We start from the raw sequence: 22,614 nt of genomic DNA on the forward strand, positions 1-22,614 counted from the left end.
CTGGATCCAGCGACGTTTTTTTTTAAATGGGGAGGACTTGGCCGGCTCTCAGAGAGTCAGGAATCGATCCCTGCTGGCCAGAGGTGTTGATTATTGCAGTCCAGCTAGGAGCAATGGATTGGGTGGCATCAGCGTGGCAGTTGGATGGTAGCGGGTCATTAAAGTGATTATTTGGGTCTAAGGTAGAGAGGATTTTAGAGACGGAGTCTTCGTCATAGTACTTGAAGTCGGTCCAGCGTGCTTGATTTTTAGGTGAGGCCAGTTGGGGCAGCACGGAAAGAGGGGACAGGTCAGGAAGGGGTTGAGAATATGTAGCGGCACTGAGTTCATTTCCTAAGGCTGTGATTTTATCAGCAAAGAAAGAGGAGAATACCTTAGATGATATTAGAGACTTAGGAGTTTCTTTCAGTGTTTTAGCAAGTTTATTTGGTTGGTGTTTTACCAGTTCAAAGAGCTTGCGGGGTCTATTCATGGCATTCCCCAGTTCCGATCTGAAGAATTCTTTTTTTGAATTGAGGATGTTCTTGTTGTAGGCGTTTCTCGCCTGGCGGATAAGTTTTAGATGCGCAGCAGAGGGGTGCTGTCTCCATATTCTTTCAGATTGCCGGAGGGATCTCCTCTCCATATTGAGGGATCCAGTGAACCAGGGGTTTCTGTCTTTGATTTGTGTTCCTGGGTCATCCAGAATGTTCGATATAGTCGCAGAGTAGTGATCATTGAGGTCCCTGACCGTTGTTATATGCGAGGGGGGAGGAGTTCAGATTTACAGTGAGCCTCCAGTTTCCTGTGGTCAAGGTTCTTGGTGTCTCTGACCCAGTGTTTGGGAATCACCGGTTGCGGTGCCTTTGTCTTGTGGGTCCCGGGTAAAAGGAAGGCAATGGCGTGGTGGTCAGACCAGCCACATGGGTCCATGGAGATAAGCTTGACTGATGATTCCTTAGAGATGATCCAGTCCAGGGTGGCCCCTTTTGAGTGAGTTGGCAGTGAGCAGGCTTGAGTCAGGGCTTGATTGGTTAGGAGGCCTTTGATGGCGTTGATCCTTGGGATCGTTCCAGTGCAGGTTGAAATCACCAAGGAAAATCTCTTTAGCGTTGGAGGAAATCTTAGTTGTGGTGATTTCCAAGAGGTGATCGGTGAAAGAGTCGTTCAAGCCTGGAGGGTGGTAAAAGATGTGCAAGTTGCACAGTTGTATTGAGTTGCTGCAAATGGAGAGGGCGAGGTATTCGCAGGAGTCAGTGGTGTCCGCCGTGAGTTCCGTGACAAGGAGATTCGATCGGTAGATGCAGGCGAAGCCTCCTCCTTTCCTGCTGGATTGTCTGTCCAGTCTAGCAACGTTGTAGTTGGGAGGGACTGATAGGTCCAGGCAAGGAGATGAGTATTCGTTGAGCCATGATTCATGATGACATGCCCATCTGTCTTTATCCAATTTGATCTGTATTTATCTATATATATTTAAGGTTTTGTGAGAAAATGAAACTGAAACTATATTTACACATTTATTTAACCAATAAATGTATACTTCTACTTTAATGCCTGATAGGTTTCATTGATATGAACACCCCACGATTGATAAATCAATACACATATGAAAACATGAACATTTTAGTACCAATCTTATGCTTATCTGCGACTGTTTAGGCCTCATTGCCAAAAAATCTTTCTTTTTTATCCCCCCTTACCTCTTCAATACACATATTGATTTCACCTGGTAGTCATTTAGAATCACTCAAAAAACAACCTAATTTCTGTCTTTATCTACATTTAAAATAATTACCAATAAGTAAATAAATAGTTTTCTATCTCTAGCTATCTGTACAAATCAGTAAAAACAAAATCAGGGAGTCCATGAAAACATGAAAAAACAATGATAATAATTATGGTAATAAACGCTCTAGTAGTTATAATGATAACAATAATAAGATTTTTTTTTTGTGCATTTCTTTATGCCATTTATTTAAACTTTTTAAAACATTTGCATATTGGTTGGCTTCTAATAGATAAAGCAAAAATCAGTGGAGCTTGCCAATTAACGGAAATGAGAAGAAGGCAACAGCCTTTCTAAAAATCAATGTAAAAAAATGTGAAGAAGCGTGTTGAAGGGAAAAACAAAAAGTAAAGAAGTAAAACATATATTTCCCAATCCCACACCTAATAAATGAATTCAAATACTTCTCACCACCTCACAAGCCTCTTGTTCAGGATAAATAGTATAACATGAGCAAACAGAAGGAATGGAAAAAATAAGTTTGTTTTTTACTTGAATTTTTAAAAAAATAAGGGAAATAGAAAAATATTTTTGTTGCACATTGGAGTAACACATAGACTCGTATAAGTGCTTAACAGTGCACCCTGAAGAGAACGCAGAAAGAGGAATAATGCAGAGAGAAAAAAGATATTAAAAATATTAGAGTACAAGAAGTGCAATATTGTAGTTATTCTAGCGATCACATTGTAGATGTTCAGTTCATCAATGGCCTACACTGAAACACATCTGCCAATGTTTTAGTTCCCTGGGGTACCCACCATCTGTGTCTTGATCATGAACACAAACATACAGTTCCGAATTGCCAAATAGGCAAAGTAGACACCGGTCTATGGGCCCCACTCTTTTTAAGGGCCCCGCATCAATGGATCAAAATAATATTGATTTGATCTTGAAAGAAAATTACAATCAAGCTTTCTTAAATATTGTTTCCAAAAGATAGAAAAAAATTAGTCAACTCAAATAAATGAAAACTTTGTATTTAAGACTCTATAGAGAAAATACTGTATTAATGGCATGTACCCATTAACAACTTAAAGTACATAAACCAGAGACATCAGATTCACATAACAGTTTGTCTCTTAAAAGCTCATTTTCTGACAGTTGTCAGCTTGTAAAGAAATCCGGTGCATTGGGTATTAAGAGGTAATTTCTGGGGGGGGGGGCACATTTCGACTGCCTAGAGGCCTCCACAGGGTTTAATTTGACACTGCACACACGATAATGGCAGATAAAATATGTATCTTCAGTTCGTTTTTGAGTATTCCCAAACCCATTCTCTACTTAGACCTTTTAGGCCTTGTTTTTCACTTGGTCTGCCTTCCAGATAGAGTGTCATGTAGTATAATGCGTTTTTTTAGACACTTTATTATGCGGCTCTTGATCAAGGAATAAAAACATTATTTCCAAAATGATCTTCCAGAACCAGCTTAACGCCCTACTTTATTTTTTTCACTCAACACGCCATTAATTTATGTAATGCACCCTTCAAAGACAGATGGCACATAGTTATTAATTCTAGTCATAACATTTTGCTGTATTCTCAAGTGTACATTAGAACAAATATCATTTATTTTAGATAAATATATCAGTTTTCAATCACAATTACGCTGAAAGGCAAACAGACCGAAGTACTATTAACAATAGCATCATTATTAATGATGAAACAAAACAGAAAACAGGCAAACGGAAACATGAGTTCTTTATTAGAATGGCATATCATTAAAATACCTTTTCTCAACATTCCTTTTGGTTTTGAAAGATAGCTATCACGTTTGACTATTTGATCTCAAGGAGCAATACACTGCTTAACCTCCAATAATTTAATTTACCTAAACCTATTCATGACTTCATTTTCAAGAAGCCCATTAGTTTAGAATAGTTGATTCTAAGTGATATAATGCTACCACCCCCAAATGTGCATGTGCACTTTCCCAACATGCAAGCCCTAATTTCCAAACAGGAAATACATGTCTGCAAAATATCAAGCTGCATGCCAGAGCAAATGTAGCACAGCTGTGCAATTCAATAAGAAGGAAACAGTGACCATATGTCTACTGCTTTATTATGAATTAGTTCCTATGTTGGGGGAGGGACAGGACGAGAGAACGTCAGCAGTCCACTGGCTTACCACTGCTTGTATCCGCGCATTTTTTCCTGCAAGGGTCTTAAAGTGCCCACCAATGGAAATGTGAATGGGTTAATTCCTACTATTTTAGGGCTAGGAATACAATTATATCTCCTTATGGGAAAGGGTAGGAAGAACTATGATTACAATTTATCATTGTTAAAAACAAAATATGTAAAATATTTTTTTGTAAAAAATAAATATAAATAAATATTTAATTTAAACTAGAACTAATAAATTACCATGTTACAATGCATTAACTCATCAAATTAAGTATGTGTTAAATATTTAAGTAATTTAAATGTATTTATTGCATTTATGAATATTAATAACAACCATTAAAACGAAAAACTCCCACTCACCTAACTTTATTTTATTTAATATGTAGAATTATATTTGTTTAATTAATATAATTTCCTTATAATGTTTAAATAAGTTAAGGGTTATTTTTTTTTATTACGTGACTTTAAATTTTTTTAAATAATAATATAATTTAAAAATTCTATATAATTCGTTTTACATATCTGATATCCAAAAAATTCTGAACAAGCTTTGATTCCTCTTGAAGAACAACGCATTAATCCAAGAGTACATTCTAGGTTACCCCCAAACGCGTTTCAGAAGTGCATGCACCTTCAACCAAAAAATCTGTCAATCTAATTTTGAAGACAAATTATAGACTCAAGAACATTGTTTTAATAAACCAAATGACTCCTTCACGTGTCACTATTGCTCTGTCGGTAACCGTGGGACCAACAAAAGACCACCATAAAGTTCAGTAATGGATACAAACACTGAATTACATAATGGATAACTGCAACTGTACATTCATGCACTATGCTATACTATGTCCTTGTAACTTGTACTACATTGAAGCTCAATATGACCACTCAAACATCAGGACCACTATTGTAACATCCATAAACCATATACCCTCCTGCCTTTGGCAGAACATCACATGAAACATCATGAACACAAAGGATCATTCTTCATTACAGGAATTGAACAACTACAGCCTTCGATCTGCCTTTACGTTTTCACTGCCTTGTCCAGTTTTAGGTTCTTGGTCAATACCAGTTTTCCCTGGATTTTCCTGTTGTTGGTACTTTGCACAAATTGATCCTGTTTTATCTGACATGTAAATATCTATAATTATATGCTGCTCACACCGATGGATATTCACAGTTTCACCTAGGAATTGTAAGGTTCCTACAAATGTATATCTTGCCACCACCTCAGTATTTTTCTTTCCATAATTGTCTACCATTTTCATTGCTGTCCCATGATCATCCAACGTTTCTTCACCATGATCCATCAGAGGTGGTGGTAAGTGTTTAAAGACTCTATTCCCTTCTGAGTAGGGGACCATCCCTTGCTGGGTGAAGCTTCCGGCCATATACAGGGAGTAATTGGGAGCAAAGCCTGGCGTGGAAGTAATAGATATGGGTTGCCTCAAAGTGCTTGGTCTCTGGCCAGGCCTTGCATTTTTTGCTATTTGTTAGATTGGTGAATCCAAAATAGGATGTGTGAATTCAACGCAAGCCTCTCACCCTGAAGCTTGCCTTGGAATTGCAAGTCTCATTTTTGACACACAAATTCCCAACACCTTAAATGGAGGCCGGGGACTATGGTATCTACACACGAAGTGGGGTCCTCGACCACAATTTTAGGTGCCTGTGATTTACAAGTCAGAAGTCAGACTCACATACCTCATGACAATCTTGTTTTTAAAAAAATGTTTTAAAAAAACATTTAGATAAAGGGGACCTTTGAGGGTCCCGTCACTGTAGCTTAGGTGTCAGAGTGTGCCTACCCTGCCTCTTTTCTGGCCCTTTTCTAAAGAAGTTCAGGACACGGAGACTGCACCCTAGGCCCCGCAACTGCTGCTGCAATAGAATTTTTTCTCTTGCAGCAGACAACCAGTTTACTTTGGAACAGCAGTGCAGACAGGGATGCTTGGACAAAAGGCTATCTCATTTAATCAGAACTACTTTTTTTTTTTCCAGACTTCCTAAGGCATAGATATACAAAAGTGTTAACCGTTTAAAGCCCATTGAGCAACATTTCTAAATGCTAATATCTTATAAACTATTGAATTGATTTATACCCCATCCGATAGCATGCTAAGGCTAAAGTTCTACTTTCATACCAATAAAGTCTCTAGACCTGAACAAAATTTCCCATGGGCACTAAAATTGGCGGACGTTTCTTTTTCACCCTCCTAACTTTTTTACCCTGATTGAATCTACATGAAATTTGTCCGGCTTCACCATAGCTGCCTAGGGTAGTGATCTGCCAAACTGCACATTCCTACTTAGGATCAAAAGTTCTAGGTAAATCAAAAATTCCTTTCCAAAAGTGAGTCTGAACTAAAACTACACAGTTTAATAAGTCTATCTATATAGTCCACACATTCAGATCCACCGCCGCTGCACCTCGCGTCCCGGGTGCAAAACTCCTGCGGTGGGGAGCCGCGACACGTGAAACCACACGGTTGAGAATTCCTTTGTCAACCCAAAAATGAGTGCACTCACGGGTATTCAATCAAAGTGAAACTTTACTCTGCAAGCCTCCAGAAACTGACAGGCGCGATTCGGCACATCGCCTTTATCAATGTCAGTTTGCTTACTGCCATAGTTACCTTTTTAAACAAAAATCAACAGAAATCAAAAGAGGAATTGAATTAATCGACAGTAAAGATGGTCGCTAATTACAACAGTTGATACACCACAATGGCGGCCATCTTATAGTGGGTAAAACAATATGTTACTCAATACAAACGTCACTCAAAGAGCAATTGTCATGTAACTACAATTCATAAATTGAGGAAGTAATCAAAGGCATCATTTGAGTATCAATAGTCATAGTTCTCAAGCCCTGAATGGGCAATACGTTAAGACGTGTAACGGAAAAACCTTGAACTAGGTGTAAGTGGAAACAACAAAGAGTGCCTAGATTCAAGGCAGAAATTATTACTCTAGGTGTACCCACATCTCCTCATCATTGTTGAGGCCTTGCGGGGTCAATGTTTGAAGTTCTATGATATATTTAGACTCTAGAACACGTAGTTTTCAGACCCCCTCTTCCCCTCGTTCGTTTTTGGGCTCCTGATCCAAGCAGAAAAACCTCAAGAGATCATGGTTACTGTTATCTGTCATTTAGAAATGATGGACCACCGGGTAAGTGGGGTCATTTTTTGTAATGGCACGCATGTGCTCTAGGATTCGTTTTTTGGTAGGGTGGATAGTGCTCCCTTCATACCGCTTGTGGCACGGGCATTCCAGACAGCCACCTCCCCGGGGCTAATTATATTATGAAGTGGGGGTCGGACGGACCCCTCTTGGCCCCGGGGACCACCACCTCCCGTGGACTACTTGTTAAATGCTTGGGGGACCTCATGGACCCCCAAGCCCTGGGGACCACCACCTCCCTAAGGCTTTCTTTTTAATAAAGAAGGTGGGGTACCCCTCCTGGGCCGTTCTCAGCCCCGGAAACCACCACGTCACCGGGCAGATCCATGAAGGAGGAAGGAGAGGGGGCAAGCGGCACCACTCCGAGAGCCACTAATGTCCCTGAAGAATGCCACCCCACGTGATCCCCCTGAGCTGGCGCCTGCTATGTCCCAGGCTGACCACCCCCCGGACATATCTGTTTGCTGTGACTTGCTCCCGTCAAGTCAGAGAAAACACCTCAAACCAAGCGAGCGGGTACTGACAAAATGCTCTAGTTTGCTGGAAGTGGAGGTTTCGTCTATTTTGGAAACAGACAAAATGTTTGCTTTTCAGAGAGAGAGCTGCATGTTTAGCAGCTTCCTGTCTGTGAGAGCAATGCCGGCTCCCGCAGGAGGCGGAGAGCCGACAGGGACCACGGGAGCCTTGAGACTCCCCTGCGCAGACTTGCGGAAAAAAGAGCAGAAAGAGGCAAAATAAAGCTGAGATACACACAGAAAGAGGCAGAATAAAGGTCAGCAACTAGAAAAAGGAGGCAAGACAAAGGTAAGAAATGAGCACAAAGAGGCAAAATAAAGGCTAGCAACAAGCTAAAAGAGGCAGAAAGAAGGTCAGCAATGAGGAGAGAGAGACAAGATAGAGGTGAGAAACAAGCAGAAAGGGGCAACGTAAAGGTCAGCAACGAGCAGAGTGAGGCAAGATAACAGTGAGAAATTAGCAGAAAGAGGCAAATTAAAGGGTCGAAATGAGAAGAAAGAGGGAGACTAAAGGTCAGCAATGAGCAGAAAGGGGCAAAATAAAGATGAGAAATGAGCAGAAAGGGCAGAATAAAGGTCAAAAACTAGAAGAAAGAGGCAAAAAAAGATCAGCAGTGAGCAGAAAGAGGCAAAATAGAGGCCAGAAACAAGCAGAAAGAGGCATAGTAGTGGTCAGAAATGAGCAGCAAGGGACAGAATAAAGGTCAGAAATGAGCAGAAAGAGGCAGAATAAAGGTCAGAAACTAGCAGAAAGAGGCAAAATAAAGGTGAGAAACAAGCAGAAGGAGGCAAAATAAAGGCCAGCAATGAGCAAAAAAAGGCAAAATACAGATCAGAAACTAGCAGAAAGAGGCATGCAGACACTGATGCACCCACTCACAGACCCACACAGAATCATGCACTTGCTCATGGACCAAGTCAGACACTCTTGTACCCACTCACAGGCACACTCAGCCACTTATGCACCCTCTCACATACAAACTCAGACACACAAACCCACTCAAAGACTCACAAATCCAATCACACACCCATTCAGAGACTAATGCACCCACTCACAGAATCACGTACTGACTCACAGATCCACTCAGATACTTATGCACCCACTCACACATCAACTCAGACACTCACGCATCCAGTCACAGACTCACTCAGATACTCCTGCAACCACTCACAGACCCACTCACACACTCACTCACAGATCCACAGCCACTCCTACACCCACTCACACAGCTATATACACACCCTTACTGTCACTTACACACCCAATACAGACCGATACTGTGACTCGCTCACAAACAAAATCAAGCAAAATGTGGAATTCCCAAAATTATGTGAATTACTTCAGCATCTTCTAGGCCTAGTTGGAATGTAGTAACCTACAACCACATTCAAAGACATTATCAGCATAACATAACTTGGAGAACATGCTTTTACCCTGAGAGGTATCCAGGCGCTAAATAATCGGTTTATTGTTCAACTTTATGAAGTAAGCATAATCAGTTATGCAGCTTCCGTTAAAAAGTACATTGCCCTTGTAAACCCATCACTGCAGAGTAATTACACTTTAGCTATATAGGAAAAGGATCCACCCATTCCTCAACTGCTTCAATAAATGACTGGTGAAGCAAAAGTAGGACACAACATTGTCCCCTATTTCAGCAACTAACCAGAACATCCCCTATGACTATGGACTTTTCAATTATGCAGCAATGGGGGAATAGTGTATGCTGCAGGGAAGTGTTAATTATGTGGAAAGAAAATGCAAATTATGCGGTATAGGCAAGCATTTTATTGGAGTATTAGTCTGGTATTTTGTCATTATAACACTAATCTGTACCACCTGGACAAGTGTCACTCAAACCAGTTTAACACCTGAATGCAGCAATGAGCAATTGAATGGCGACCAGTTAACCTTTGCAAAGGGGCTACCACTGTGCAGTTCAAATTTTCAGGTGGCAATTTTTTGAGTAGATGGTGGTCCTTTTAAGCCAGAAACAATTGTTTTTGTTTACATTTTCGATCTTTTCAGCAAATGGTGGATTATGGGACAATTGCAGTAAATTCATAATTATGTGGAAAGTGCTTCATTTGAACCAGTGGTTTCCGGTGCTCGGCACCGGCACTTAAATGCCAACACAGCACTCATGACAGTCTGCCACATGGCGGCACTGTTTGTCTAAATTAGGGATTCACACAATTACAATTGTTTATCGATTCAGTATACATTTAAAATAACTGATACCTATGCCCAAGCCATTCTTATAGCTTTGGGGCCTGTAATAGTCTCAAATGTCACTCTTGTAGGAGCGTAATGGTTAGGAGTTGTGTTGATACTGACATTGGCAGCGCTGGCTGGGGCAATGGGTGGTGCAAGCTGCTGTGGTCTCCTGACAAGGGCCCTGGCAAATTAAGCACTGTGTGGAAAACACAACAGAATCCCAAAATTCCATTGGCCATGACCGTTCAATGTAGTTGTCGTTTATTCCTAGTAATTTGAACACAAGTGCCAAGTTGAGGTAATGTTACATCAGGATTAAGGTCTTGGTCGATGCCATGGTCAGCGGTACAATATCAAGGTACCGAGGTGCTCCTCACTGGCCTGTTGAGGTGGCCTGTTCTTCAAATTATGCTCATTCTTGTTGTATGTTTGTGCATTGTTGCAGGTCGCCTGCTGGACATCCTTCACACAAAAGGCCACCGGGGCTACGTGGTGTTCTTGGAGAGCCTCGAATTTTACTACCCAGAGCTTTATAAGCTCGTGACTGGAAAGGAGCCCACGCGAAGATTTTCAACAATCGTTGGTGAGTTCAGTTGCTCTTTTTTGTTTTTTTTATTTTACGTGCAATATTTATGCAGCATGAGCCCCCCACCAATGGGATACAGAACATTTGACGTGGGGCAAGGATTTACATACGAACATGTGTGGGTTACAGCTGCGAGGGCAGATGGAGTGCACATTATACTCACAACAGTATTGTGAGGCAGAAACCACAGTACACACCCACGGAGAGAGATTTAAGGGTTTGTGCCGACACCTTGTGTGCTAGGGCAAGTTGTGCAAAGTAATTTAAAGCAGCCGGTATCCTTGTTAGGATATTTACTTTCTGGCGCAACTTTTTTTAATTTTGTGCTGCTTTCCACCACTTTGCGTCTTTGTGGCATTATGTGGGTGGAACTTGGGAGTTACACCGCAAGCATAAATAGTTTTTCATGAAAGCTTGATCTACTAATATAGTCAGACTGGGGTTGCATCAAAAGTAAAGGTTCCTTGAAGTAGGGGCTAAGATGGAGTCCATGAGGCAAAGGTTGTTCTAGGGGCTAGGCAGCCTGGTTTTGCACCAGGACATGGGGGATGAAAGCAGCAACAGGGCATTTGAAAGAATATGGCTATGAGTTGCTTACGTCCGTTTGTTCAAGTCAGAGCATTAACTTTGGTAGCTGCCCTGTGCCAAAAATAATAAACATGCCCACAGATCTTGGCCAAAATGCTGGGGGGCTTTTAGAGGGTCATGAAATGGGGAGTTTGATAGAAAAAAAGAGGATCCTGAATTCTTCTCTGCAGGTCAGGAGACGCAGTAGTCAATCATATCTAGAAGGGAGACATGTGATACCATGATTGTATTTATTGTATGTATTTCTTTTTTAACTATTTATTAATGCATATGCATAATTGTCAATTTAAATCTACATTATTATTTATAACCAATGTTTTATATGCATTGACGGATCAATTCTTTTTTTCTGGACATCTGCGGTTTCTGTTTTCTGTTCTAGATTGAAAATAAAAGCATTGGGGCATATTATCAAGCACTGCGTTAGAAGTATCGCCGCTTTAGCGGCTGAAAACTGCCGCTAAAGCGGCGATAATGTCTTGATAATATGCCGCAGAGAATTCAAATAGAAGCCCATGTTGACACCAGAACATGGGCTTCTATTGGAATTCTCAAGGGCATATTATCAAGCCATTGTCACTGCTTTAGCTTCAGTTTTCTGCCGCTAAAGCCGCGATAATTTTAACGCCGTTTCTTGATAATATGCCCCATTATTTTTAACATTAATAAATAAATAGAAGAGAGAAATGTTCCAGAGGGTAGGGCCAACGAGAAGAAGGCCTCTCTTCTCATCTTTCCATACGTTTTCTGTAATAAGAAGCATCAGGAGGTTCAGAACCACCTGATGGGCAAGAACAAGGAGTGGACTGCAGAGCCTCACTAGACCTTCGTTTCTTGTTAATGTCAATAAGAGAAGTGCTTTTTGCAAATGGGTTTCCCACTGGCCACTGTAGATTCCAAGACTCTGCGTCACATTAGGTGATAATTTTGTTTGCAGCAGGTAGCAGAATGCTAAAGAAAACCTTAGCTTATCAAAATCAGCTTTCTCGACCTTCCAGTGTTTGCCTCTCTCCTCGACAAAGCAAGACGTGCTTTGTGGTATTTCCTCTCAGCTTTAATTTAGTTTAAAACACCCTATGAATGGAGGAAGCGCGCGCAATAAGAAGCACACACACTCACTACTTGCAAGTCCCCTCTTGAAGTCACTTAGGGGCATATTATCAAGACAGGCGATAAAATTATCGCCGCTTTATCGGCAGAAAACTGCCGCTAAAACGGCGATAATGGGCTTGTTAATATGCTCTATGGAATTCCAGTTGAAGCCCATGTTAGATGTGAAGGGCAACTTTCGTGAAGCCCATTTGACCCCACAATAATGACCAAGAATCAGTAATGGAAGTAAAGTGGTTTTATTGTCAGTTAATAATCATACCAGTATATATGCATATCAAGAGAATATTAAAAAGATACAGAATTACGGTTGGCAAAACGAAATATTGCAATAGGTTCAGTCTCAGTAGCATAAGATATGAGATAATCACAGCCACAACAATACAAAAACTGAGAAATAGAAATGTGTTCCTTAAAGAAACTCCGATTCTCTCTCCTAAACATGAAAGAGTTCTAAAGTCATCCAATAAAGGCTCTAAGTTAAGAGTAAGGACGGTTCATAGAATAGGGTCTCAAGGAAATTCGAAAATGCAAGTAAATATCAGCATAGTAAAGACTCCAATAGAAGTCTTCCAGAATTAGAACAAGTGTTTAACATGAAGTTTCTCACTTGCAAAAATAAAGGAAGTAGAGAGGTCTCAATGTCTAGGGAAATTTGATCTATCTTCTAACAGTGTGAACATAAACTAAACCCAGCAAACTTAACAACAATCATATCTCTTCCTGCCCCACCAGGAACCAATAATTTCACTTCTCATGTCATGCATTTGCAACATTACCAGACTTTCAGGTCCCACAGAAGACAGTTACTGCTACCTTGAGCATTCCTCGTTCCTGATATGTGATGAATAGGAGGGTTCATCTGCTTCACCTTTCTTGCCACGATTTCTCTACTCAGACCTTACTATCAATTAAGCCTGGGCAAAGCACTACGCTACGCTCGCGTAGTTTGCGCTACTTCGCACTACGCGAATTGCACGTAGCACAGTGCAAACACGCGTAGCGTAGTGTTGCGTAGTGCAGCGGTCAATTTTTGCTTGCTCGTGGTCCTCAACGTCAAGTTGGCGACTGCGAGCAAGCAAAATGACATCCCGGCGAGACTTTTTCCTCGTTCACGATCAGCAACATCAAGTTGGCGATCGCGAGCGTGGAAAATAAACCTCCCGGCGAGATTCTCAAAGCGAGGAGGTCAGGTTTCTCATTGCGAGTGGTCGCGTATGCTCGCGACCGCTCGCGATGAGAAACTACCAGTTCGCGTTGAGAAAGCTGCCGCTCGAGTAAAAATCTACTCGAGCGGCAGAAAACTACAGCTCGCACTGTGCAAGATGCCGTTTTCAATGATTGCACAGTGCCGGTTGCTTGTCCGCACTGTGCAATCATCGAAAACGACATCTTGCACAGTGCGAACAGGGTACTACGCAGTTCGCGAAGTACTACGCGTAGCTCGCGTAGTGCGAAGTGCACTTCGCGAACTACGCCCAGGGTTACTATCAATACACTAAAACATACAACAATACTCCTTTTCTCTAGCTAACCTAGCAAAATACATTTCAGAATTAAAGGCCTTAGTCAGTCTAACTTTAACTAAACATTTAAACGTGCACTACAAAAACACGGTTATATTTGTGTACATGTAACTCAGGAACAAATGCATACAAGAGTAAAAGCATAAATTATTGCACTTTCAAGTAGGACTTTTAGAATATATGCAAATGTGGCCTAAAGTATAAATGTAAACGTGAATACAAAATACATTGTCATGTTTAAACTGAACATTAGTGCACGTGTTTATAAAGGTTCAGTTTCACAATAGTTACATTTCAATAATGTGTTTAAATGTTCACACACGTTAATATTATTAGGGCACACAGTAAATATAATGTCAAACATAAATGCATGATTGTGTATGGATAATGAGTAAATGATGGAGTCTAAATTGGGCTACTCCAGCAGCCTGCTGAAGCAATGAATCGGGGGACATTTAGTAAGGTACAGCAGCCTGCTACAGCAATGACTTGAAGGTCCTCTAGTAACAGCTTAAGATACTGCAGCCTGCACATGGAAGTACTGATTGCAGCAAGTGCCAATGGATATCATGCGCTTGCAATAAGGTGGGAGGATAGCCTTCATGTGTATAGCATAGTACCCCTCCACTGAACTATTAAAAAGGCCCATAACCTTTTAATGCTCACTTTCCATGGACTAGCCAAGATTTGAGAAAGAGACTCCTATTTTTATTTGTTTGTGTTTCATACTTTGTGACCAAGTTGGATATTACTCTCTTAGGAATGATATGGAATTTAGAAGTGGGTTACTAAACTTCATGAAGCGCCATTGCACTATGTATTACTTTGCAAATCTTTTGTTTTCTATAGAAAACTGCTAGCCACAGTTTCGAATGAATAAAAATGTTCAGCCCTTATGCTCATCAGAATCATTCAAAGTGGGATTTGTGTGTCTGATAAAAGTGATGCAGGTGATAGTTGTCAAGCAGCGTTGAGGTGCGTTCACAAAACATTTGTGTGGACTGAATCATTATTGAATATACAATCATGCAAATTGCCCATGTTTAGCAAGAGAACAATGTGCTCATTGCAATCCAATGGTGTAACAAAACTTGAGGTGGCCCCTCTGCAAAGTGCTTGGATATCCCCCCCTAGGATCCGCTCAGGAGTTCTCATTGACCAGTGATGGGTGGGGGGGGGGGGGAGGGTGCCTGGAGCTTGGGGCTGCGGGGGCTAATGTGATGCCACTGTTCTAATCATAGTGTGAATGACAAATATGCACTGGTAATTCACATCCTTAGTTAATGGGGTCATAACGGATTGACTCTTAAGTAAGTATTTCTGCATGCCCACATGAATGTATGTGCCCTCCCAACTTCTACCCATGATTGTCTGTGACCACCATGATCTGGTTGTGTTGATAAATTCATTACTATCAAAGACAGAGCACGACCAAGGGCCAGCAATGTATGCAATCGGTGGCTTCATTTTGAGGCTGACCTGTTAGATTTGCCGAGAACTGAATTAAATTGTTGCTTTTTGCCTTATGTTTTATGTGCTCCTACTCGTTTTTTTAAAAACATTAGATCTGTTTATTTTGGGGCTTCCTGAGGGCTTGAAATCTATTTTTACTGTCTGGGGCCTTGAAATCTATTTTTACTTTCTGGAGTGTGTTAAACTCCTCATAGCTGTATTGCACCTTCATTTTAACTTGCTGATCTCTGGAGGCCATTTTGGGTTGCCACGCGTTCTCAGCCGGTTAGCGCGCCAGCCTTGCACGCCGTCCGGCCATTACTTTATATAATGGACGCAGATTGGACGGGCAGTGCCTGTTAGGTTTGCCGAGAACTGAATTGAATTGTTGCTTTTAACCTTATGTTTTATGTACTCCTACTCGTTTTTAAAAAAAAAATTGAATCTGTGTTTTTGGGGCTTCCAGGGGGCTTGAAATCTATTTTTTCTGTCTGGGGTCTTGAAATCTATTTTTACTGTCTGGAGTGTGTTAAACTCCTCATAGCTGTATTGCACCTTCATTTTGACTTGTTGATCGCGGGAGGCCATTTTGGGTTGCCACGCGTTCTCAACCAGTTAGCGCGCCAGCCTTTGCACGCCGCCCGGCCATTACTTTATATTATGGATGCGGATCAGACGCACAGCGGATGCGTGCAGCTGGGGCCCCAAAGGCGCGCCTAAGGCAAGCCCGTCTGCGCCCGTACACGTGTGACCGGTGCCAGGGGCCACGACACCTGGTCCGATCAAGAGGACTTCTATAAGGTACTCCAAAAAGCAGCTGAAAGATCTTAATAATGTCCTATCCCCCGGCTGCGAGCTATTTAACCCAGAGACTATAATTTTTAACTGCCCGTGCTGCAGCTATTCATCTGATATACACTCATATCAAGGATGCAGCTCGTTGACTACTCATTCAAGGATTGATAAGGTCCAGGTCAATGTTCCTATTAATCGTTGTAAAAATTACGAAAAAGACTATGGGCCATATGTATCATTCCAAATTGCGATTGCAAACGCCGAAATTCGCAGAATTTCGGCATTTGCGATTGCAATTGGGCTTAGTGGTATGTATTCATGAAAAACTGCTTCTCAAAATAAGGAATCGCAAAATTTGAGATTCCCTATTTTGCAATTGCATTTAAGGAATCGCAAATTGCGATTCCTTAAATGCAATGTAAGAAGCACAGAAAAGGTGCAATTTAGACTTAAGGAATCGCAAATTACCACCAACTTCAAGTTGGTGGTAATTTGCGATTTCTTTGAAAAATTCACTTTTTTGCATTTTTCAAAGAGCAATGTGGCGCACATACATGCCCTTAGTGCCGCGTTTTTCACACGGTTTCTCATACTCTGCTCTTGCAAGCTCTGCATTCTTTGGGAGTGACTGGCGTGGCACTTAATTGGCTTAAAGATTTCCTGGCTGATTGCACGTTCCAAGTCTTCTCTCCCACATCTAGCTCCAAAACGTACTCTTCACCCTATGGGGTTCCTCAAGGCTCAATCGTTAGCCCTCTATTATTCAACTTTTATCCTTATCTGCTGACAGGGCGTCCAAACCATCCTCTCTTCAATCTGGGTTGAGGAATATTGCAGGATGGATGCAAGCCAACCTGCTTAAACTCAATGGTGAAAAGACAGAGGTGATGATACTGGGCAAGAATAAAGAGCTATGGGGCCTCCAACATTGGCCACCTGAAATGGGCGATGTGCCCCAGCCCAATCAGCAGGTCCGGAACTTAGGTGTTATAATCGATGACCAACTTTCAATGAGGTAACAAGCAGTGAAGTGTTGTCTACTTGTTTTACTATCCTTAATTGGCTCAGGAAAATCCTCTGGATGCTGCGTTTGTCCACACAACGTACTGTGGTCCATGCTCTCATTACTTCAAGGCTGGACTATGGCAACATTCTGTATCTAGGAGCCAATAAGTATGTGGTACGGAAGTTACAGCTGGTACAAAATGCGGCGGCTAGGTTGCTCTGTAAGGTCCCTAAAACAGCTTCCATTTCAGGCGCCCGCCGAGATCTTCATTGGCTCAGTGTTGAGAACTGTATAAAGTTCAAAACCCTGAGCTATATTTTCAAAATCAAAAGTGGTAAAGCGCCCCAATATCAGAATGCTTTAGCTCACCTTTACCTACCCTTGCGTTCCTTACGTTCTGCCACTCAAGTGAAATTTACGGTGCCTAGGACCAGGCAGTCACGTATGGGCTGTCGGTCCTTCTCTTGTCTTGGCCCCTATTTGTGGAACTCCCTTCTGATGGCACTTAGGACTGAAACCGTTTATGAGAATTATTGCAAGCGCTTAAAAACCTGGCTGTTTGATATGTAGAATCTAATTTACTCTTTTCTTTCTCTCAGTTCTGATGGGCGGCGCCGGTAAACCCTTGGGAAGCTGTGCACCTTATAAGATTAAAATAAAGCAAAAAAATAGGCGGGATGCCCAAAACCAGCAATACTCCCACCCTGCCAAGTTTCTAGTTCCCGTAGTTAGTGTATAGTCAAGAAAACCAGTGGTTGTCGCCAGCTGAGCATTCACTGCCTCCATCAGTAGAAATCTCACATGCAGCAGTCAGTCGTCACATGACCGCTGAGTCACAGTTACAGTTGTACTGCTCTATTGCGGGTGGGACTAACTTCACTCATTTCTGCTGCCCATTCACAGCAGTACCCCAGTCAGGAAGTAAGGGATCTCTAAATGTGAGGGATGAGTTTACTGCAGGGTGACCAGGGTTATGACCTCCACCCCCGCTTAGTGAGGATGCAGGATGCCTGCCAAGCCTAAATAAGACCCAGAGTCTCAGATTATAAAGAGGTCAATGTGGGTCTGTACATACATGTTACCAGGGTGCTCTGTTGAACTATTATTTGGTACATCAGAGGAATAATATCAAATATATTAGACCACCAGGATATGTGGACCTAACTAGGAAGGGGGAATTGCTCCACGGTGATTTAAAATATCCCTCATTTACTCAGTTGGCTTAGGAGTGAGTGGAAGGACGTTTCTTCATGCACTAGCCATGGAACTGTATGCGGCGACAAATCACATTTCAAACTACATGGCTTTTAAGAAGTCAATTAAAAAGTATCTTTTCTGCTAATGTCTCTGGACTTGCCGATTGCTCAGTGTGTCGCGACTCCCTCCTGTCTCAGTGCCATAAGACCACCCTGGCATCTCTATGATTTCTAAAATAGAAATAGACTTATTAGAGAAACTAGGGTGAAGTGGCAAAAAAGATAAGAAGGAAGATAAGCCTTCAATTAGATGAATGAGTAGCAATATCGGAAGGTGTGGGTTGGAACAAAGGGTGAAGCAGACTAGCCTGATAATACATTCCCATCATCCTCTTTCAATCCCTGTACATGTATCCTTTATTCAATAGTGAAACCACTTCAGGTTATTTGTCAATGTGAGCATGAATATGTGTGGATTGGAAAGCGGTTTTACTTCCTTGCACGCGTCTATGTAAATGGCTAATTGTTTTTTTTCTTTAGTGCCTGATGTGTGCCTCTGGTTGCAGGTTGTGGGCACTGGCACTCATTTTTAGGCCAAGCATTTGAGACCTCTTGTATATACTTTAGTATATACTTATATGTGTATGTACTTTGGGGGTTCTGGAGATCAGCCCTAGGACTGGTCTACTTCTGCTAAGGGACTTTTTTTCCTTTTCAACTGCCTCTGTTTAACTGTCTTGATAGGAAACGACCAACCAAGGTCAGTAAAATACCAGAATTGTTTCTGCTTGTTCAACTGCCTCTATTTAACTGTTTTGATAGAAAACGACCAGTAGAGGTCAGTAAAATACTGGAATTGCTTTGTGCTTAGGGACTTTCTTTTTTTATTTTTCTGGCAACTGCCTCTATTTAACTTTCTTGATAGAAAACAACCAGCAGAGGTCAGTAAAATACCAGAATCACTTTAGCATTCTCTAGATTCCAGTCCATAGAAATTGTCTTCCACGAGCACCTGTAGACAATAATATTTTTTTAAATCTTGTATTTAAGTGATATGGCCACCAAATGCCCTGAATTCATATTAAAAACAGAGCTCTGGACCATACCATTTCCCGCTGAAAGGCAATATTTCTCTCCAAGTGTTCCCATACCTGGCATGTCACGCAGTTTGGTGCTTACTTTCCCTCCATGTTAAAGAACAGTAGATGTTTCAGCACCCAGGCTAATGTGCTGCATAGCTAAACACATATAAGGTCCCAAAGGCGAGACCGATTGCATTGCAAATGCTTGTTGGGGACAGGGGCTAATATTTTAATCACCTTGAGCAAAAGGAAGGAAGGCATAAAATAGAGAGGCAGGAGGAAGAGATAGATAGAAAAACAGTGACAAAGGGAGAAAGCTGGGCTAAGATAAAAATCTGCAAGATTGAGATATAGAGACTCAAAGTGTGGAGTGGCAGAAGAAAGAGGGATAAGGTGGAAACATGTTGGTATTTGGCAGCCTTGGCAATCGGCAGAACCTGCGTTCGGCTTCAAGAGAATCATTGGATGCCTACACTTTTTTAAATTAAAAGAATGTTTTTTTTCCAGTTGAGGAGGGGCATGAGGGTCTTACCCATTTCCTCATGAACGAGGTCATTAAGCTGCAGCAACAAGTGAAGGCCAAAGATGTACAGCGGTGTGAGCTCCTGGCCAAGGCACAAAAGCTGGAGGAGGAGAGGAAGCAACAGAAGCTTGTCAATGTGGAGCTGCTTACTTTCCAGGAGAGGTACAACAAGATGAAGGAAGAGAAGAACATCTACAATGATGAGCTGATTAAAGTCAAGGATGACAATTACAACCTGGCCATGCGGTATGCCCAGCTGAGCGAGGAGAAGAACATGGCGGTCATAAGAAGTCGAGACCTGCAATTGGAGGTGAGCAGCATTGGACAGGGGATGCAGGACAAGGGAGAAGAATAGCATGAGATGTTTGTATCTCCAAGATATCCCAAATACCAGATCAAAACACTGTAGATCCTAAAGATCTGTTGCATGCAGTAGAAATGCTCCTTGTTTAATGTTGGGTGAATTACAATTTAAATTGCATATCTGTCATTAAGAATGTTTTGCCTGAACTGTAGTTGTGTTGTGGCCACTTACCATACACAAACAGGTGGAAATGTCAAAGAAGCAATTGAGGCCCCATTATGAAATGCATGGAATCAAAGGAGGAAAGATACTGGGGCCAGAGTTACAGATTCTGGCCTATTCCTCCACCCACAATGCCAGGCAACATGAGTTTAAATTCCCAGATTAGGGATTAACAGCCTGGTTCCCAAGTAGTGGGCCCGTCACTGCACATGCACACCTGATTTTGGGAACCTTACCATAGACATTTTATACCTCATTGAAAATATCCCTAGACACGCATGTGATGTTACAGGGTGCAGAAATGCAGCAACAAAATTAGGCCCATTATTATCGTACCCAGTAATTTCAGGTGCAGGAACACCGGGTCACTTAGAATCGAGTTAGGTAGAATACACCTGCCTGAGAATACAGGTCTTGAACGCTATCTATTAAGAGAAACCTTAGAATCGATGGAAGTCGGAAACAGTTGCATACATCACTATATCAAGAAACAAAATATTGTCCTGCAACACTATTGAGTGTCGGATATCGACTACCCATGTATCAACAAGCTAAGTATGTAAACTTACTATGAACACAAAATCTACTTATCATGAACATGAATATATAGTCAAGGTACATAGATGCAGATTTAAGAATAGTAGATATATACTTCCCTATCAACACTTACCATAGCTATCTAGCTGGAATCAATATCCTGGATATGATGGTATTGTGGGATGATTTTAGATGGGGGATTTTCCGATAGAACATCATCTTAAACATCCTCTAACAAGAGGTCTAATTTGTCATGCCCAGCCTTTGAGAACAGCTAAGGGATTTTATTGGAAACAGAAAATAGGGTCTAAAACAGATTAAAACTCAATTTTTGGAGGCAGCAGTCTGGGTTTTGTATGTTATTTGCAGATATATCACTGTACCAAATTCACTACCTTCACTTTCTGGCATTCCCGAGCCTTGATCAGGGGTTGAACAAAGCTTGGATGCTCCATAAACCTGGCCATCGTCCTGTACCCTTGTCCCACAGATGACCACAGCCTATCCACATAGGCCTTTTGATAAAATGGATGAACAGAATGTGGCACAGAAACTTGTGATACTCAGCCTAGTATGAAAGCTTAGTTTTGCATACTAATGAAGCAAAGCATTTCTAATATTTTTGGATACTGCACACACCTGCAAAATATTCTGTACACAATGAACCAGTGAGTATGATGGTGACAGTGAATCCTATCTCTCAATTTAGCAGATGGAAAAGGTCAGACAGATTGCATTGCCCATAGAATATATCTATTTTTCTGCTGGACCTTTTAGATCTGTCTATTCAGCCATGTTTTGAGTGTGGGCGGTCCAAATATTTGTACACCTCTTTGTTTCTTTTCCATGTTCTGGAATTGTAGATTGACCAGCTAAAGCACCGTCTCAATAAAATGGAGGAAGAGTGCAAACTGGAGCGAAACCAGTCCTTAAAACTGAAAAATGACATTGAGAACAGACCCAAAAAGGAGCAAGTGTTGGTGCTGGAGCGGGAAAATGAAATTATGAAGACTAAAATTCAAGAGCTCCAATCCATCATCCAGGTAAGTGCAGATCAGGAACCCACAGAGGTGGAATTTCCAAATCAAATGCAATTACCTCTGTTGCAAGATAGAAGGGACTCAAATTGCAAAAACTGTGATGTAGTATTGAGAGATCATACTTGTACAACTTTAATGATCACGGCACAGAGTACACAAATATGTTATCAAATTAATTAAACTAGGTAGAATCTGTTCCATTTCACCGCCACAACTACCCTCATGAACTACTGGTGCCCATACATATGATATCACTAATACATCACAAATTACATCTATGACATCACTGTGACAGCACATAAGACACCATGCTGACATCACTGGTGATATCACTGAATTCAGCCATAGGCTAAATCCAATACGTCTCTGCACATAAATTTCAGCTGTGTGTAGCAGGCTTTTAGCACAAGGTGTTTCCCACTTTCCCAATAGCCAGAATCCACAGCATAAAACATCAGCAGTGCCCGGTAGTAGACACTGGGTACATTTCTACTTCAATTGCCCTGGACCCAGCTGCCCCTGCCCCAGACACCAGAACCCACAAGGCATAGTGGAAGGCTACATCGAGTGGACTCAGCTATTTTTTTATTTTACGGAGTTTTATATAGCGCGAACTTGACCCAAAGGTATCGGGTATCAGAGCGCTTTACATAGCACCAGTTGTGTTACATGAGGACACATTCATCTTTTGTTAGGCACGGGGAGATTAAGTGATTTGCCCAGAATCACAGGATGTTCAGCGTCATTGCCAAGACTCGAACCCAGTTCCCCAGATTCAAGGTCGACCGCCCCAGCTGTTAGGCCAACTCCTCTCCCCATATAGTTCCCTGGCC

The 22,614-nt window shown here is 41.6% G+C and overlaps 1 protein-coding gene across 6 annotated transcripts in view; it reads left to right on the top strand.

The window, feature by feature from the left end:
• The window catches only part of CARD11 (caspase recruitment domain family member 11), a 935,632-nt gene that overhangs the window by 560,939 nt on the left and 352,079 nt on the right, over positions 1–22,614 (top strand). For all 6 annotated transcript variants that reach the window (XM_085629202.1, XM_085629205.1, XM_085629200.1 and 3 more), the window contains exons 3-5: positions 10,260–10,397; positions 19,663–19,988; positions 21,605–21,784. In XM_085629202.1, the coding sequence (XP_085485328.1) occupies positions 10,260–10,397; positions 19,663–19,988; positions 21,605–21,784 (644 nt within the window). The remainder of the gene's footprint in view (positions 1–10,259; positions 10,398–19,662; positions 19,989–21,604; positions 21,785–22,614) is intronic.

The sequence above is a fragment of the Triturus cristatus genome, chromosome 10, assembly GCF_964204655.1.
Source record: "Triturus cristatus chromosome 10, aTriCri1.1, whole genome shotgun sequence".
NCBI classification, from domain to species: Eukaryota; Metazoa; Chordata; class Amphibia; order Caudata; family Salamandridae; genus Triturus; species Triturus cristatus.